The sequence below is a fragment of the Pagrus pagrus genome (genome assembly GCF_965226575.1).
Source record: "Pagrus pagrus genome assembly, chromosome: 5".
NCBI lineage: Eukaryota > Metazoa > Chordata > Actinopteri > Spariformes > Sparidae > Pagrus > Pagrus pagrus.
Genome location: NC_140189.1, coordinates 3,611,075 through 3,628,541, shown reverse-complemented (window position 1 = coordinate 3,628,541; position 17,467 = coordinate 3,611,075). Strand labels below are relative to the sequence as shown.

Below are 17,467 nucleotides of genomic sequence, written 5' to 3'. Positions count from 1 at the left end.
TACAAGAGGAGGTGGTTCGTCCTGGCGGTGCTGTGTCTGCTGAACTGCTCCAACGCGACGGTGAGTTGATAACCTGACCGTCGATGAATAAACGTATCAATACTTCGATCATTCACAGGAAAGGAAACCATGTTTTTATGGTCAAAAACAAAACAAAAAAACACCCGAAACAGAAGATCGCATGGCGGACGCAGGATGTTTGAGGGGCAGGGGCGGAAAAAAATAAAAAGGGGCCATGGGGCACCATGGTATACAGCCCAGTCTTGGGGTGCGTTCCATACTGTTGCCTGCAGTAAGCATACAGTTTGGACTAGGACTGTCAATCGATTAAAATATTTAATCATGATTAATTGGAAATGAATCGCACATTTTTTATCTGTTCTACATGTACCTTTTTAAGGGATTTTTTTCAAGTTTTTAATTCTCTTATCAACATGGGAGTGGACAAACATGTTTGCTTTATGCAAATGTGTGTTTATTATTATTATTGCAACAATCCAAAACAATGACAAATACTGTCCAGAATATTCTTTAGAATAACCTCAAAGGTACTGCATGCTGAATGCAGACGCATGATGAAAGCATAACATGGCAAACTCAAGCCCAACAAGCAACAACAGATGGGCATATTGACCTGAATGTAACATTCCTTAGTAATACTAACACAATATAGTGTCCAACTTTACACTTTGTCTCATGTAGAGTTGTCCAGGTGTCTCCATTGCAAACTATCCACTGTGGTCTGCCTTTGGTGAGGGCGAGGAGGGCGCTCTGCATCAGCTGTGTGCTTGGCCTGCAAGTGGTATTTGACACTTGACGTACTCCAGTGATAATTTAGTTCACATCGACTGAAAATGCAAATAACTTTGTTCTTGTCGAGAGAACCATCTGGCAGGGCTTTAAAGCTGAACTTGCCATTCAAAAGACCCTTTTCTTTATCCATTTCTGCTCAAGGAGTTTTGTTTCTGCTCGCCATCCACAACGTTACTGCTGCATCGCTTCCTGATTTCCCAAACTACGGAGCGGGCCAAGGGTCAAAACATGAGTGCGTTAATCGCGTGTCAAAAAAATTAGGGGCGCTAAGAGGAATGTACGTTAATGCATGATCATCACATTAACTTTAACAGCCCTAATTTGGACATTACCACATAGTCATGACAGCGACATGTCTGAATTGAAAAAATGAAAAAAGCCAGCCACAGTGGCTGGTGGATGCTAAATTCTACCAGCCACTCAAATTTTTTCAACAATACAATCACTTATGGTGAATGTAGGTTATCCAAAACCTACATTTCAACACTTCATGGCCTCCAATTTTAAATTTTTTTGTGCCCACAATTAGGGTTGTCAAAAGTATCGAAATTCAAAAAAGTATCGATGCTAAAATGTTGTATCCGGATACGATACTCATTTTCAAAAGTATCGATACCACCCCCCCGCCCCCCGGCACCCCTCCCCGACGCCGAGCCGCCGACGCTGCGTCCTTCTCCCTCTCTGCCTTCACACACACAGCAGCGGCACCGTGACGTGCACAATAACAACAGAGCATGGCCAGTGCTGCTGCAGGAGGGCCAAATCAACCAGTTTTGGTTGAAAATGAAAGAGGGAGAAGTGTTTGGAGGTATTTTGCCTTCGAGTCTAACGAGCACGGAAAGCCAAAGGACGTGGATAAGCCTGTGTGCAAACACTGCTACAAGGCGGTGGCGACCAAGTCAAGTAATACTTCCTGGCCTTTACAGTGAATTTCGACTGGTTAGTGTCTTTCGTTTCAAACTTATTACTGATGTTATCGTGGCCGGTGGCCCGCATTATTGTTGGCCGTGTTATTATTAGCCATTAGCCGCAGCTAGCGATTAAAGGCTGACGTCACGTTAATGATTATAAACAACGTTAAAAAAATAAATAAATAAATCAGGCATGCCCATATTACGTTAATAGACACAGTGTCAGTATACTAAGTTTACATAGATGTTGGTGACTGAAAAGTGTTATTTTCTCTCTTAAAGTCCCAGAATGAAGCAGAGAAAAGTCGACCTGCAACCAAACAGCAGCACACACAGCCGACTCTACCTGTGTGTGACCTATCTGTGTTTGACCAACAACGAAAATATGATGCCAAGTCCCCAGAATATTTAACGTGTGGTTCTGTTAATTGTTACATGTTGCAACAGAGGTTATTTTTGCATTTTTCTTGTTAATAAAAATATTTCTTTTAAATTTTGGGGTCTTTTTTTTTATCCTTGTGGTATCGAAAATGGTATCGAGTATCGAATATTTTCCTGAGTATCGGTATTGAGTTGAAAATTTTAGTATCGTGACAACCCTACCCACAATAAAGCTATTATGATGTGTTCAGACAAAAATGCAAATAAAAATAATTAATGCTTCGTCTTGCCAGACGACAGGCAAAAAACTTTTAGAATGTTTGTTTCCTGAATGGAGTTCGGATCGATCAGGGCTATGCTGTGCACACATATTTCCAAAACTTACCAGGTAGTCTGACTTTCTCGCTCACTTCCCTCCACAGCAGCTCCTTTTAATTGTCCTGTCTTGGTACAAGTAAACGTACCAAGACTTCTCATTAAAAAGCGGCAGCACAGGCGTATTGCTGCGTATCTCTGTCATAGAATCTCCTGTCCAAATTGCTAATCCACCACTGTGGCTTGTGGCTTGATCAAATTCACATGCTATAAATTTACCCACATTTGGCCAGTGGCGGGTGATAATTTTCCACCCCGGTCTGAGATTACGCTGTTGTGTAGATAAGACGCTAGTAGAGTGATATAGTACATGAAATAAGTACAGCTGTAACGTCAGACAGGGCAGACCAGAAGAGTAAAGAGACCAGAAAATATCCACATTGAAGAAGCACTTTTTTGCCATCATAAATCCAAATTCTGACTTCATTTTGACTCACTATGTCATGATTTTGACTAAGTGATTTTCTTTTCTGCCCTTTTATGGCATATTTGATTGGACCCACTTGCACTTTTGCATTGGTATACATATCATATGAATTAATAGCATTTGAATGAATTTTTACAAGTGAATGAATTGATACAAAGAAAGCGCTGCTTTACACTTATTTGTTGTCATTTTTCTGAGGTGGACTCCTGCATCCTGTTAGATAAACTCCCATTGGATTGTGTAGGTTGCAGTGTGTGTACATGATATCTCTCTTAAACAGAAAACACTTTCACTGGTGCACGGCGCCTCATTAATTTTAAAATATCAGAGTCACACCTTTATCTCTTTATGCAATAACATGTGTTGACAATTTCACACCTTTAATTAGTTGCTCTTAATGACAGCTTGTTGTCCTTTTTCAAATATCTGGAATTCTTTGACCTTTCTCTGGCGTCAAACAGCAGATGTGGTTGTGAACAGTGCCAGTGGATGACATGTGGTGCCTCTTTGTGTTTGGTAGAACTTCATATAATTCCTCGGGGATGTAGTCATTGTAAAGGAGTGTGTGCCTGGAGGCAAGTGTGCCGGCTCCAGTCCTGCAAACGGAGCCCCTCCCTCACCTATCCCTCTCTCCCATGGGACTCGTACTCTCTATGGGAGCTATTGTTTCCGTGCAGGCTGGTGCTCCCACTCACAAAAGATGCTCAGCTGGCGGAGAGTCATTCATGATGTGGAGAATAACAGCTGATGAGCCAGTTAGACATCAATCTGGCTTGAAATAGCAGCCCCGTGAGGGATCAGGGTGTGGTTTACAAAAACCTGTTGTGGGCTGTTGAATGCTGGCTTGTAAATTGATTTAGGATGAATTTTGAGAACCATACTCACATTGTATGTTAGCGTTCAACCACATGAAGAGTCTTAGTCATGTGGAAGGACTTCTCAAACTGCATGCCAAACATGAAACACCAGATTTTCTTTTGAAAGAAATAAAAATGAAAATCTGTAGGTGGAAAAATGCCAAATAAGCTACTTCTTATCAGGGTTTGGTATCGAATGTTGATACTAGATTTAGGTTTAGATTCTTTCTTTTTTTCCTCTATAAAAGAAATTTGTTTTCACAGTGTGAGACACAGAAAAGACATACAGAACAAGGTGTAAACACAAAAACAAACAGAAACATTACAAATGACGTCTATGTACTAGCCCAGTCACCAGGATAAAATTTCAGCAGTTAGCATTTCTGCAAACCAAAGATAAGTCCATATGCGCATGTCATAGGCTAGGTACCATATTGACATTTCCACAAAACATTTCACATTACATGTTTTTAACCTCACTTTCATGTCAGGAGGTGGAGGGGACAGTGGTGGAATTGCAGCCGACAAGGGTGCCAAACCGCTGCAGTTTCGAGTCTGCATTTCGGCATTTGTGAGTGTGAAACCATGTGATATTCTTGATGAGGGACCATGGCATTTCAATATTTGTAAGTGTGACATCATCTGAGGAGACCTCAGGACAATTTCCAGCCGTGTTTGTGGTGACAAAACCGTGTTTTTGTACATAGACCTTGGGACAGTTTGAGCCGTTTGTGGCAACCAAAACAGGTATTTTAAGCCAAAGCATGATATTTTCTGAACCGTAGCCAATTGAACAGCAAGAAACATAAGTCTTCAACTTATCCGTGGTTTTGCAGACTTTTTTGCAGTACTTTTACTACAGTGTTCCCAGTCTATATAAAGCTCTTATAAGCTGAGGCAAAACCCTCCTCCCAACGTGTCTTTTTTACAGATTGGTTGTCTGTATTTGCGGCCAGAGGAAGTGAGACCTGCTGAGATCTACAGCCGACTGTTTTTTAACCCTTAAAACTATCACACATATGAGATTCTCCATGTTGAGTTTAAAGAAAAAAATGTTTGGGGTTTTTTTCAGCATAGATATTTTCTCAGGGTTGACTCAAAACTGTTTTTGTTTTTTCCGCTATGAAAACTCACAGTCACGTAATAAAATTCTCAATTTTGAGTCAAAACAGCTCAGAACATGAGCTGGTAACACTGCTTCACCCTGAGACTCTAAAGGGAGATTACTATCATTTGATACTTACATAAAGGTGTCACTAATGAAGACAGTCTGCATTTTACAGGCAAGCAAAAAATGCCTGGAAATGTTCTGGCAAAATAAATATGGCACATTTTGCTGATTTAATTAAAGTAACTTGGGTGTTTTTGCTTTGGTGATTTACAGGAAAAATTGTGGTTTCAATACAATATAACATGAGACATGGTCATATTGTAATGAAAACAATTTGTGAAGTTTCAAGTCAAGACGCATCCAGGTTTAGTCAAGAGCAGACCAGAGGTAGAGTTGGGCGATATGACAGAACAAATGTGTCCACTGGTCACTGCCCAGTTGACAACTTGATCTTCTTGACAGTCAACCCTATTCTCTAGAGACGAATCAGATCTCTTGAATAAGAAATGGAGGAATGTGTGAAAATATAAAATTGCTGCCTCACAAGCATTTCCTCCTAAAGGGGACAGGACTCACTGTGTGTGCAAACCAGCTGACGATCATTCTGTAAATCAACTTGGTGTAGTTTTCTTCTTTGTCCACAAAAAAGAGAATTGCACTTATGCTGCCCTTGTGGTGTCAGTGTAAAGTTTGCTACATGCTGCATTTTTCTCTGAATACACTTTTGTGGCTGTTTTACATGCAGCGCTCCAGACTAATGTATGAAAATGCTTTGCTGGATTAATCTATAAGCACCGCCGCCCATATTTCAGTGTTCTTGACCCTGTTCTGAGATTTATGGTTGTCGTGTTGTAACCTGGATGTTGGTTCACTGCCTTTTATGAGCATGAAACAAATCAGATTACTGCAAAAAATCTGATTATCGCTGTAATTCAGAGAATGTGAAGACATTTTTTATAGGCTCTATTGTGAGAGAGAGCACATGGCTTTTCATCGGAGTGTGAATGTGCCTGAGTTTAACAAATCGTTCATTGTTAAACAGAAAAAAATTCAACTTATTCAAGCTACTGGAAGCCTGTTCTTTATTTTAACTTGTGTCTCAGTTTTAGTTTAGTTAGACTCTGGATTGAATTGTTTTGGACACAAGGATCCTTTGCTGTCAACCTTTCACCTCTTGAGATAAGGTCCCCTTTATCTCAGTATTTTTTGAAAGTCTTGAAGAAATTGTGACATGTCTGAAAATAAATGCAAACTCACTACTTCGTTTTGACTCGTGTATAATGTGTTTTTCCAAATGTGTTGATGTGACCTTTTTACATATCCATGAAAATATCGACCTCAACCCTCTATTAATGCATTTAGAACAAAACAAAACCCCAGTGATGGAAGAAGTATTGAGATATCTTCCTTTGGTCGCCTTTGCTACTTCCAGGGTAGCTGCCTTCGAAAATAATAAGAAAAATCTAATAATAGAAATAGAAAATTGTATCCTGTATCCATATTTCAGTCCGAACTGATCCAGTCTTTAAGTTTTTATTCTCAGGACTGAAGAGTAATTTAACAAACGTGTTTTTTAATAAATCTCTCTGTGTATCTTCCCAGTTATGGCTGACTTTTGCTCCAGTAGCGGACCAGTCTGCCCAGTATCTGAAAGTCTCTCTGGAGGAAATCAACTGGTTGTCACTGGTCTACATGGTGGTGGCCATACCGCTCAGCTTTGGGACCACATGGATGTTGGACACCCTCGGGCTACGGATCACAGTACGAAACTTTATTTGTGTGACGTTTCATAGAAATAAATGATTTTCTGCGACTCAAACTTCATAAAAGTGTTTTCTGTAAACACTTGGAATCTATTAGCTATCTGCTTGGGAAAACCCTCTGCTGCACAGGAAATGATGATAAGCTAATGTCAAGATATATTATAGATCAGTTCTTGAATCTGCTCTGATCTTTCACCTTCCTCCCATCTTGACTTTGCAGCTGATTTTGGGATCCTGGCTGAACATGTTCGGAGCCCTGGTGCGTTTCTGCGGGACACCACTGGGCCAATCTTTTGAAACCCAGTACCCTGTGGTGATGCTGGGCCAGACCCTCGGTGCCATAGCTCAGCCCCTCATCATCTTCACCCCCACCAAGCTGGCTGCTCTCTGGTTCCCTGACCACCAGCGAGCCACAGCTAACATGATCGCCTCCATGTGTGAGTGATTTACTGTTGTATTTTATTCTAAATTTAAATATTTGTAGCATGAAGGGCTACAACTTACATTTCATCACGCAACCTTGTGTTGTAAAATGACAAATTATGGCTATGACCTTTTCTTCTGGATAGTATTCATACATAATTTAAAAAAGAAAGCAAAACATCATCCAGGACGACTTAACATATTGCTAATATATGTCATGAGTTGACCCTTGAACAAGATGTGTGAATATGTTTGAATGTAGAGGATTCCCAAACAGATTTATAAATGTAGTGCCTGTGCCTTTTCAGCTTTATTTAAACCATCTGTTACATCTTTGATGATTCCATCAGTAGCATCTTTTATGAACAGACTAATTAGGCATAAGTAACAACCTTATAATTATGGACCAGCTGCCGGCCAAATGCCAGCACATTTGGACCATAAGTGGGAAATTTGTCTAATCTGTCATCCATATTAGCAGATGAAAAACTGTCCTTAAAACTGTTTTACGTAAACTGGCAATAGACATGTTTTTTTGCTTTAACTTATCATTTTAAAGTAAGTGTTGATTACACAGTGTAATGGCTATAAAATAATGAAACTATCTGCATATTGACCTTGCTTTTCATTTTGTTATATAGTCTGCCACCAGGCACGAAATGTCCTGGGAAAATGAACACTGACTGGCAGCCTGGCACCATTTCTATCTGCTTTCACATCTCCATTATCGACTAAATGAATCAATAAACTCACGTTTTATCCTGTTTTGTTGGTAGTTGCTACTATGAAGAAAATGGGAAGCAATCTGTCTTTGCACCAGTGTAGTAATCAACAAGGAATATTCGAAGCTTCAGTTGAGGGGTGAGGGGGCTCTCAGCATGACTCGTGAAGGACTCGGCCATGTGTTTTCGGTCTTGGCTAAGATGGGTGACAAAGTTCTGCAGTGTCTTTCGGTTTAATTAAAGGCAATCATTTTCAAGGACTTGCATTTTCCAAAAGACATAATCATTTATGAGACATGATAACAGCTGAAACATAAACAACAACAACAAAAAATCCTGAATCCAAATCCCCAAATTTGAAATCGAATACTCCAAAGACCAAATGTGTGAGTAGTCGAATATTCGGGTCTAACCCTGGAATTTTGTTAAAATGTGATTAAACTTAAGTAGAAATACACCCAAAGCATGTAGATTTCAGGCTTTTGTCAAAAGAAAAAGGAATGTGTTTGAAATATTGTATTACTATTTGTATTATTCATCCCTTGTGGAGAAAAGAAGAAACAGTCAATACTTTTAACTTGAATTTCAATGTTCACGTTGTCCAAAACAGTGCTGGTGCCTATGACACGTCGACCCATTTTTTGTGCTCTCTGTAACAAATCTAAATAGGAACTGGGTCATTTTCAACACGTGCTGTGAAGTGCAGGGAGGCACTTATAATTTTGCATGTCAGCAAACTTTTAATGTGTACACAGCAAAATGAAGCATGTGTCCAGTCTCAAGATAAATAACCACCTTAAATCAGCTTGTTTGAATTGTGATTTTTATATTTATAGATAAGAATAGATTTCTTGAAGATACAGTTTTCATAAAATCCATGTCATAACCAATGCTTAAAAAACAAAATAAGTGCTGGAACGACTCAAACGGGGAACAGAAAGTGTAATTTGGCGTCATTGGTTCTTAACATAGGACAGAAACCAGAATAACCCTGAATAACACTTCTGTTTTCTCTCGTCAGCCAATCCCCTAGGTATCCTCCTCGCTAACGTCATCTCTCCCATGATAGTTGAAAGCCCTTCACATATCCCAACACTGGTGAGTTCAACTAAGAAAAAAGTCTTCAAATACACTGCTGTAGAGTCTGGTCAGGTTTTAGATTTAGTGTTATCTATCAGTTCTGATCAGTAGCTGGCTGAACATTTCAAACATTAACCGGGTCAGGTGAAGCATATGAATTTGGAGTTGGAATTAATATGCACCTGTATAAAATGGATCAAAGAATCCCCTGTATAGCTTCACCAGTATTTGTATTAACTATGCATGACAAGACAACGTGCAGTGTCAAAGAAGATTAACACATATCAAGTGCTTTTAGCCTCTTTTAACTTCTTGTTTTGGTTTTAAAGGACACTTACTGCATGATTCCGTCCGAGTGACGACAGGAGCTTGCTGCTGTTCAGCAAACAAGCACTGATAATCTTACTGTAAAGTACTCGTCCTGCCCCAGACGGTAGATAGACAGGATTAGCAACTAGCTAGTGAAGAAAGTGGAACATCTAGCAGCTATAAAGAGAACTATAAAATGTGTTCCTCAAGGGTTGGTGGAGACCAAACCAAGGCTAAAAGGAAAGTGAAACTGGACACACAAAATACTCCAAATACGTAATAGCTAATGTTGCTCTATATGTGATGGATATGTGAATAGGCAACTTCGTGTGTGTGTGTGTGTGTGTGTGTGTGTGTGTGTGTGTGTGTGTGTGTGTGTGTGTGTGTGTGTGTGTGTGTGTGTGTGTGTGTGTGTGTGTGTGTGTGTGTGTGTGTGTGTGTGTGTGTGTGTGTGGCTCTGGTCACCTCACCTGCTAATGATGATAAATCCTCTGTGATTTAAGGTGCTAACATCCATTTATCACCACATTACGTGTGTGTTTCCTCCCTCTTCCAGCTGATTGTCTATATGGTCCCGGCATGCATCATCTGTTTCCTAGCAACAGTTGGGATAAGGAGCAGCACCCCCCCCACCCCGCCGTCAGCCAGCGCCGAGACCTCCGGCTCTGAGCCGTTTGTACAGGGACTCAAACTGGTAAGAACGCAGGAGGAGGGAAAAGATAAACATGCAGGTAGACGGCAACATAATAAAGAGATCATTTTTGGAATAAAGACTTTGTAAATCTTCTGTAGATGTAGACACTAACTCAGAATCCAACATGAAGCTGCATCGGGCAGATTTCTTATGTAAAAACCCTGACATTTAACAAGTTCAAATCACAAACTGAGCTTCACACCCCCCTCTGTTACCTAATACACCTCAACTTCAGCTTTAACATGTTTGTCATGATAGGAAATTTGTTTTGAAGCACACACATGAACTTAAGATATGTAAGAAATATGGAAATCAAGCTTAAACCCACCACAGAAGCTCAAATATAATACAACCTACAGTAAACGCTAATATATCATAAAACCTGGAAACATCTAGACATCAGCATCATCATCAGCATCATCCAGCCCACCCACAAAAACCTCATCATTACCAGGCACCTATGGGTCTTCTCTGTTGGCCGTGTTAGTCAAACCAAGCTAATTTGCGTTTTCTTTAAGTTAAAAACCACCGAGTTGAACCGGAGCCAAAGCAAACCGACCCACCTGAAAACGGGTTGCGGCGATGTCTCAACACTCCCCTTTTACCCTCCCCAAACAAGCGTGCCTTGTGAGATTCAGCTGTTGTCTGTGCATGAGACCAGAGACAGACATTTTTATAAGCAACAAGCAAATCTGATGAAGCTGCATACAAAATGAGTAGTTTGCTCTTTCTTGTTTTCATTCTAACTGTCGATAAAGTAGTGTCAGGCGTATCCTGGTGTGTACTGGAATATGGATTTTCTGTATCCACATTTTAAAAAGTCTCTGTAGCTCTCAGTACTTTTGTAGCTTCTATCTGACTCTCTAGTTTTCTCTTCTGCGTTCCTGTTTGAACTTCCAGACAAGTACTTTATTTTATTGTTTCATAATGTTTGCTTTCAGCTGTTTTGGAGTCTTGTTAAGTAACTGTTGGTGAAAATCCAACATTTCCTGATTTTGCTGCTACACAGTCAAAACTTTGAAATAATAAAATAATGGGGGACTTCTGTTGTGAAGAATTAATAGAAAATGTAAGCGTGTTTATTGCTGAATTAGCAGAGCTTTGTTAGCGGCTATTCTATTAACCACTTGTCAGAGCCGAGGATGAGCCTGCTGCTTTTCAACGTCATTGACTCAAGACGAGCCTGCTATCAGTTAAAGACATCGAGTCAGGCCGAGCCAGCACATGTGTATGTGTTTGTTTTCTCAATGTTTTCTTGGAAAGCAAGAAATGAATTCCAGAGGTGTCGCGCTGACACCGATGAAGCCGCCTTGAGTTAATAATGCAAAAGTGCTTCTGATGTATTTGTCTTGCTTTGATAACATTACATTTGTATGTAAAAGCTGTTCAGTGAAGCTAATCTCCGCCCTTAGTCTACTTTATTTTGTTTAAATCACATCATTCTGTTTTATCACGTTACTTATTTATTTTCACATTATTGCTCTTTTATCCTCTTCACATGCTGATACTTGTGCTGTTGAAAACTGTTGCTGCAGTGACCTTAAATTCCCCTGAGGTTTCACTTATAAATCCTTTTGTCTGTTTCGTCTGCAGTTACTGAAGAACAAAGCCTACCTCGTCCTGCTGCTGTGCTTCGGTTCGGGCATCGCTGTCTTCACCTGCTTCTCCACGCTGCTGGAGCAGATCCTGTGTGTGCAAGGATACACCAATGTAAGAACACCAGAGGATGAGAGACCATATTGATCTCCATGGGGAGCAATTAGGCACTGATTGGACTAATTAGCATCAAATGAGCAATAAAAGCAACACAGACAGCATGTTTGATAAAACATGTTAGTGGAAGTACGAAAATATTGGTTTTGATGGTACAAAATTATCTTAAATAACTGATGGAACTGAAAGGAAAGAAAACAAACCCCGGTCTTAAACATAATGGTTGCAATCTTATAATTGTCAGGTACTGAATAAACCTGTAAAATCTCATTTCTGTAGGACTTTGCTGGCATCTGTGGCGCTCTCTTCATCGTGTTTGGCATTGTTGGTGCCTGCGCTCTGGGTCTCTTCGTCGACAAGACCAAGAAGTTCATCGAAGCCACAAAGATCAACATGAGCTTAACTGCTCTCGCATGCATCGCCTTCTCAGTGGTGAGAACATGAAACCTGAGTAGTTTAAAGCTCAACACTTGTTTGTGTTGCTTCCTTTATTCAAACACAGTATGTAGTCTCTGCTGCTTAGGGGCCTTCGAGGTAATGTTTTAAAGTATTCACATTATGTTTAGTCACAGCCGCCAGCTTCCTTCCTCAAAGTCTGACTCTCCTAGTAGTTACAGTGACAGGAGACCAAATTCAATGTAACGTTACCTTGAATAAAATTAGGGAATTTTCTGGGTTTTGTTGGAGTTCAGGAGTCCGAAGTCTCAATCAGGGAGTGTTTCCTTTCCCTATGCTGATTTATCAAGATTGTGAAGACTGACAGAGCAGTAGAACTACAGGAGGAATTCAGAAGTTTATTAGTTAATTTACTCAGGTAAAATAAACATTTTTAAAGTAACTTTGTACTGCCACATTACCTTAGGAAGATTCCTTTGAAATCTCACCTTTGTTTACTCTTAACGTAGAGAAATCAACACTTAGAATAGAATCTACTGCTGCCTAAAGAAAACAGAAACATCTGTAGGGAATTCACCCTGTCAGGTAGAATTAAGCTTACAGACGTGGACTTAATAACCCTGTCAGACATCTACAGTGTTTTTATTTAAGTGCACGTCTGCAGTGTTTGACAGAAGTCGACGAGGTGAACAAACAAAGGGAGTAGGTACAGTTACAGTGTTTGATGTGCAAATACTTAAAAGATGTTTTGACAGTTACTTTATTTTGCTGTAATGCAGCCGTTCAGTAAAGTGCAGTGTAAATGAAATTATTAGAGAGGTTACTCAGAGGACAGCAGCAATATAAAGAAAGCTTTCTTTGTTTGTCTCTTCCATTATGGTCATAGTCCTGGATTTACACTCGGTAGAGGAGGGAGCACTTTATAAGTAAAGATGCATCATCATATTTTAATATTCCAGCCCATAATTTGTTGGAGGTAGTATGTGTTGTCATTCTTTACATATACAGCACTCAGTATATGCAACAACTGTCAGTATTGTGGTGGTGATGAAATTTAGATTTAACTTTTTTTTAGTTCCTTACAAATGATGACTTCCCTTTGCCTGCAAGGTCGTATTTAAGAATGATGTAAGGAGGTCACTTTTCCATCATCTCTATTGGCTGAACAACAAACAGCCAAAACCAGGAATATCAGAAAACACTACAGTAACAAGTCTTACATGAAACTGACTAGACTTTATATCATCTGTAGTTATTGCTTGTGCACATTTCTGAGCTGCCAGAGATCACTCAGTCAAACACTGAAAAATGTACAAGCCACCACACATTGACTCTTTAAAATAGCGATCATTTGCAAGATTATTCAATAAATCGTTTTTATCAGCAGAGAAGAGTTGCTCAGCGAAGTCACAACTCTTCTCTGTTCTGGCGCCTCAGTGGTGGAATGAACTCCCGACCGAAGTCAGGACAGCAGAATCACTCGCCATCTTCTGCAAAAGACTCACTTGTTCAGACTTCACCTCGACCCTGCATAGTATGACCCACTCATTTTGTTCCAAATATGTTCTTCCTGCCTCGTTGATATTCAGGTGTCTCAGATGCGGCAGCAGAAAGCCGCCGTGGCCGCCGTCTGCTCTCTTTTTGGCTTTTTCGGTTTCTCCATTTACCCGGTGGCCATGGAGCTGTCTGTGGAGTGTTCGTATCCGGTAGGAGAAGCTTCATCAGCCGGACTCATCTTCATATCGGGGTACTACTGTCTGAGCACAACATACAGTACACACAGTATGATAGATTATTATTAAAGAGGCTGAACAGACAAAAGACTTTCATTTTTATTGACTTTCCTGAATTAATCTGGATTTTTTTTGAAAGAGGCAAATAATAAAAAAAAGTAAATGCGGTGTGTGCTGCACTGATACTTGATGTAGAATTCATGTTCATCGTGGCTGTTTCCTTGTGATCTATTCCAGACAGGTTCAGTCAGTTCTCTACATCATCCTCCTTCAGGGTTTAACCAAACGGCTCGCAGACTCTCCTCTGTCGACCTGTGGGAATGCAATCCTGAGCTGGAGGGGTAGGTCACATGAGGTTACACCAGCACCAGCATCGAACAAAGGAATCAGAGCTGACTATGAGTGCAGTTTTTCTTTTATCATTGCAAAACACACTACACTTCTGTGGTTTTTCCTCTGCTGCTTCTCTCGTATCTGACCTCCCTTTTCGCTCTTCTCCAGATACCTTCACGTCTTAATTTGTGAATTAATTTGACCAAACCAAATTTCTTGGAACAGTTGAAACACAAACCAAGACTGTTTTGGTGCGTTTGATTTTGTTTCTGTTGAGTTCGAATGAAGTGTGTTTGACGACAATAAAAATGGGGTTTCTGTAAATAGAAGTCTGGTGGATTTGGCGAGAGCAACATAGTGGCTGTTTCTGCATAAATAAAAGTTATCTATTCTTAACCAAAACAAAAGTCCTTCTCCTTAGGAATGGCTTCTGTAATGTTGTCAGACACTTAAGGAAAAAAAGCACTTTTAGTGGCAGTAAGTTTGACAGTCAAAGCCATGTTGTGTCTGCCAGCTGAGGCGACATACTGGATCAATTCCAAAACTTTTGCCAATTAGTCAGCCACACACCAAAATATGTAAACTTGCTGCCCAGGTTTAAAAAAATAAGCTTTAAGGTGCACAAGGAATTAGTTTTTTTCAGTGTCTCGAGATGCACTTTAACTTTAGTTTCAGCTTGTGTACTTTTTCCCTCATTGTGTTTTTATGGTTGAGCAGTTATTCATGAATGAAACATGAATGTCGAAACTGTTGCATGCTGTTTTTAGATATGCTTTACACAGCTCCCAACATTTTTGGAATGAGGATTTCAACTTGTGAACTTGGGCTGTTGTGGATGCTGAGTTGCTGGAGCTACAGTGGTTCTTTAATCTGTACTTTAATCTCGCCCTCAGTGCCCCTGATGGTGATGGCAGGACTGTGCAGTTTTTTCACCTGCTGCCTCGTGATCTTCTTCCACACGCGCTACAGACGACTGGAGGCCGAGGAACAAGCGACTTACGGGACCAAACAGAGCAATGGCACGACGACCTCTGAGCCCGCTCCGAGTGTGGAGAGCTAGGGGGCTCATGATGACAGAGACAGAGAGGATTATGGGTGTGATCACACCTGCAGTTTGTTTCGGTGACCTCAGATTTTTGGATAAAACTGTTTTGTTTGTTGATTCTTTTGTACAAATTTGGGGCCTTTTTTTTATACAGTGCATTGTTACAATAACAGATTGTACATTAATTCTGTTTTTTAACAGGTTGTGTCATTCTATAATGAGTTGAAAGATTGTATACTTTTACATAAAAAAGTAGTTTGCAGGGAGAAAACCAGCCTGTTCTAGAGATCTCAGTTAGCAGGGAAGTAGTTCTCTTGATTTAAGAAAACATGTAACATTCCTACATTGATCATGTGTATTTAAATGATTTTTGAATTCTCACTTGGTCTTAAAACAAGTAAATATTTACCAAACTTTGATGATACAAACCAAAAACAGGATGCAGCTGATTACAGAAGCTGTTTCAGCACGACAGAGGTGTCTGTGTATCCACACTCCTACAATACACCAAATCTACTTCAATGTTTTGTTGCAGGATTTCCTTCAGCAGTCACCAAAACAAAATCATGATCAGTTGTACAACCTCAAACCCCCGCAGGTCTTTGTCTGTTTCCTGCCACTCTTCAGTGATGAACTGTGGATTCTTTCTGACTCTCAGGGACCGACTGATGTTTAACGTAGATGTTTTAGATCATTGGTTCCCAACTGTTTTGACTCGTGAGCCATTAAAACAAAACCATGTCTTCCTGACCTCTCATCTGTTTGCACGTTTACAGGTTGCAACCAGTTTCTGATTTTTCTCTCCAAAAGTTTTTCATTTAATAACTTTCTAGAGGCCAGAGGAGGTGCAAATACCCTCTAATTAATAAGACAAAGGATAGAATACATTTGGGAAAAAACAAACCTTATTCTGCATCATAGAAACACATTTTTCTGCTTTACTGTTCTTTTAACAAACTCACAACCCCTAAGATTTACCAAGCGACCCCTGGGGTGGGTCTTGACATCATGTTGTGCACCAGTTTTAAATCACTGAAACATTTTCTGCCATCAGACTCCACTGAAGCAGTTTGATATAACTTGGTGTATTTAGCCCAACAAAGGCAGAGAGCTGTGACTACTGATGAAGTGAAGTTGAGAAAAAACGGTTTAAAGTGAAACATTAACAAATAAGACCGCAAAATGATCAAAGATGGAAGTTAGTTCTGCTCGGCTAGGCGAGTTACCTCTAAGTAGGTCTTGTTGAGATTATTTTAATCTCTCTGACCGGATTTAGCTACATCCTTAATTATTTGTTATTTAAACCACCAAAATGTTGATCAACATTGATGAAGGTTACATCAAATACAGGAAACTGTATTTAACAGAAAGATTTAGCATAATCAGCTAACTGTGGCTATCTGACTGGTTAGCTGTTACTGGATTTGCCTCTGTTGATTTCACTGTTTAGTTTTCAGATTTTTCTTTGAAATGATTCATTTCTGTTGCATTGAGCAATTTATACGTTAAAGCAAATGTCAACAAGTCAGATCAGATTTTAAATAAATCTGTAGTTACTGCAGTTTGGCTTTGTAGGGCAGGTTGGTCGTATCATCAGTCTCATCCTGTTGTACTAATACCACTATCAAGGATACTGTTTGCTGACATAATTTGAACAAAATGTGTTAACATGTTTAGCAGGTTTTCTGCAGGTCTCTAAAAACTTCAGTCTCAGATTTAAGCCTTGACTACCTGGAATTGAAACCAAACTGTTTCCTGTTTGTTAGCGACTGTATCAGGAATACTGTTGTTCCACCAATGATGTTCCGTGTTCCTTATAGTGTGTAACTTCTTCTTAGTGCCTTAAATTTGTAAAAATCCTTCGTCAGGACTGCAGACTTGTTAAAACTGATTTAAAGGCTGTTGAAGCCTCACAGAGACTGTTGTGGGTTTTGTGCAATAAATGGAGAAAGTTCGGTACTCATACCGATTCTGTACACTGTAAAATAAACTGTGGTGGGCCTAATCCAAATGATTCTGTAAATTGTACATGAAGTGACACATTGGTACAGTATTGTAAACAGCGAAGGGTTATTTTAATATTCTTTGAATTTGTATTGTTTTTGTTTCGTCTTCCAGTCAAGACCACTTAAACAGTTTTGTATTACTGAATGCTGTAAACTGATGACACAGGACATGTCTGACTTTACCTTCAGTTTTTATTTTTTAGAGTTGATCATCTGTAAGACGCACACATCTGGAGCAGGAGGTGGAAACATTAAGTTCCGTCTCAGGTTTTCTCAAGGCCAAGACTGCAATAAGGTTTTTATAATAATAATAACTTAGTAAGTTTTCTGTTTTAATGCCTTAAAATGTCAATAAAATGTTACCTCACTCAGTTC

General features: G+C 39.8%; 1 protein-coding gene across 1 annotated transcript in view; it reads left to right on the top strand.

Moving 5' to 3' along the window:
- Nucleotides 1-17,463, top strand: part of slc49a3 (solute carrier family 49 member 3) — a gene marked incomplete at its 5' end in the record, with an annotated part of 19,870 nt that extends 2,407 nt beyond the window's left edge. Inside the window, 10 exons of the mRNA XM_084353140.1 lie at nucleotides 7-60; nucleotides 6,478-6,636; nucleotides 6,859-7,075; nucleotides 8,805-8,881; nucleotides 9,729-9,866; nucleotides 11,460-11,576; nucleotides 11,859-12,011; nucleotides 13,565-13,722; nucleotides 13,946-14,049; nucleotides 14,935-17,463. Of these exons, the coding sequence (XP_084209266.1) occupies nucleotides 7-60; nucleotides 6,478-6,636; nucleotides 6,859-7,075; nucleotides 8,805-8,881; nucleotides 9,729-9,866; nucleotides 11,460-11,576; nucleotides 11,859-12,011; nucleotides 13,565-13,722; nucleotides 13,946-14,049; nucleotides 14,935-15,101 (1,344 nt within the window). The 3' untranslated portion in view covers nucleotides 15,102-17,463. The remainder of the gene's footprint in view (nucleotides 1-6; nucleotides 61-6,477; nucleotides 6,637-6,858; nucleotides 7,076-8,804; nucleotides 8,882-9,728; nucleotides 9,867-11,459; nucleotides 11,577-11,858; nucleotides 12,012-13,564; nucleotides 13,723-13,945; nucleotides 14,050-14,934) is intronic.
- Between the last annotated feature and the right edge of the window lie 4 nt (nucleotides 17,464-17,467).